The sequence below is a fragment of the Pocillopora verrucosa genome, chromosome 4 (genome assembly GCF_036669915.1).
Source record: "Pocillopora verrucosa isolate sample1 chromosome 4, ASM3666991v2, whole genome shotgun sequence".
NCBI classification, from domain to species: Eukaryota; Metazoa; Cnidaria; class Anthozoa; order Scleractinia; family Pocilloporidae; genus Pocillopora; species Pocillopora verrucosa.
This window is the reverse complement of record NC_089315.1, coordinates 5,889,691-5,891,271: the sequence shown is the minus strand read 5'-3', so window position 1 is coordinate 5,891,271 and position 1,581 is coordinate 5,889,691. Positions and strand designations below refer to the sequence as shown.

General features: G+C 45.9%; 1 protein-coding gene across 1 annotated transcript; it reads left to right on the top strand.

Moving 5' to 3' along the window:
• The first annotated feature begins 244 nt into the window (after nt 1–244).
• Nucleotides 245–1,323, top strand: LOC136280173 (uncharacterized). Its single transcript, XM_066164907.1, has 2 exons — nt 245–597; nt 690–1,323. The coding sequence occupies exons 1-2, from the start codon at nt 245–247 to the stop codon at nt 1,321–1,323; spliced, it is 987 nt and encodes a 328-aa protein (XP_066021004.1).
• Nucleotides 1,324–1,581: the final 258 nt, after the last annotated feature.

The following is a 1,581-nucleotide window of genomic DNA, read 5'->3' as shown; positions in this document are numbered from 1 at the left end:
TTCTATGGTATGAGAACCTCGACTCAAGAACGGTGAGGCAGTATCGTTTCACCAGAGTGATTTTGGGTCAGGACCAAGCCCATATATTCTTGGGGCCACACTTCAAAAACATGTGCGCCACTATGCTGATAAGTACCCCAGTACTGCTGATGAGTTGTTAAAAAACACCTATGTGGACGATGTTCAATTAGGCGGTGATTGTGTAGAAGAGCTGATCAGTTTCAAAAAGGAGGCCACGCGAATAATGGAAGAAGGAGGGTTTCACCTGCACAAGTGGCACGGCAACATTCCAGAGTTAGAAGAACCACAGCGAATGGATGATGAAACCCTACTATCACAAGCAAGCTCGACTTATGCAAAGTTAGTGGTTGGAACCCATTCCCAAGAAACAAAGATACTTGGAGTACCTTGGAACAAGGCAGAAGACACAATTTCAGTTGGTTTCATAAAGTCATTGGGAACAATGAGTGACGGTCCCCTTACCAAGAGAAAGATGTTATCAGCCATTAATGGTGTTTATGACTTGTTGGGACTTGCAGCACCAGTGATCATCACGGGAAAGATCCTGTACAGTGAGGTTTGCTTAAGGAAACTGAGGTGGGACCAAGTGGTAACAGACGAGATACAAAGATCTAGGAACAACTGGCTGAAGGAAATGGAAAGTGTCCGTCAATAAGTGTTCCGCGCAGGGTTGTGAGTAAAGATGTGAGAAGAATTGACCTTCATGGTTTTGCTGATGCAAGCAAGCTAGCAGTTTCAGCAGCAGCAGTTTACGCACTTGTATTTCATCATGTTGCTCCAGTTCACCAGAGCCTGCTTGTTGCGAAGTCAAGAATAGCACCAAAACAACTGTCAATCCCACGGTTGGAGCTTATTGCAGCACACACCTTGAGCAAATTGATGAATCATGTGAAGGAAGTAATGGAAGGTCAGCTAGTTGAAGAGTATCACTGCTGGGTCGATAGTATTACAGTGCTCTACCGGATTAAAGGTCATGGGACGTGGTCACAGTTTGTTCGAAACCGTACTGAAGTGATACAAGACAAGCAATACCTGAAGTGGCACCATTTCCCTACGAAAGACAATCCCAGTGACCAAGGAAGTACAGGCACAGAGCCCTGTAAGATGGGAGAGCTTTGGTTTAAAGGACCAGACTGGCTAAGTTGTCCGGGAAAATGGCCACAGCAACCTGAGGTGTCGGAAACCGTAGAAATGGCAAAAGAGAGTGTGAAGCCTAAGTTCGAGAAACAGCTTCTTGCCAAAGAAGAAGAGAAAAATCCAATCGTGGATCAGCATCTTAACAAATATGCATCCCCATCTTAGAGGAGGATCTTGAGAAGATCGGAGAGGAAGAAGGAACCAGACGAATGAGGTTTCTGCAGAAAAGCAAAGAGCATCTTCGAAAGAGATTCGTGAAGGAGTATGTGCACGCCCTTGAAGAAAGACAGAGGCCGCCCACCGGTAACATTGCCGAAATCCCGAACACAGGAGCGCCGGTGTTGCTTAAAGATGAAACCAAGAATAGAGCACTGTGGAAGCTTGCACGAGTGGTAGGAAAGGTCACGGGTAAGGATGGAACAG

Bases quoted from the DNA above. Each gene is read 5' to 3' on its own strand.
- LOC136280173 (XM_066164907.1), top strand. From the start codon at position 245: ATGGAAGAAGGAGGGTTTCACCTGCACAAGTGGCACGGCAACATTCCA. The intron at 598-689 runs GTGGGACCAAGT...TGTTCCGCGCAG, and splicing joins GTTTGCTTAAGGAAACTGAG to GGTTGTGAGTAAAGATGTGA.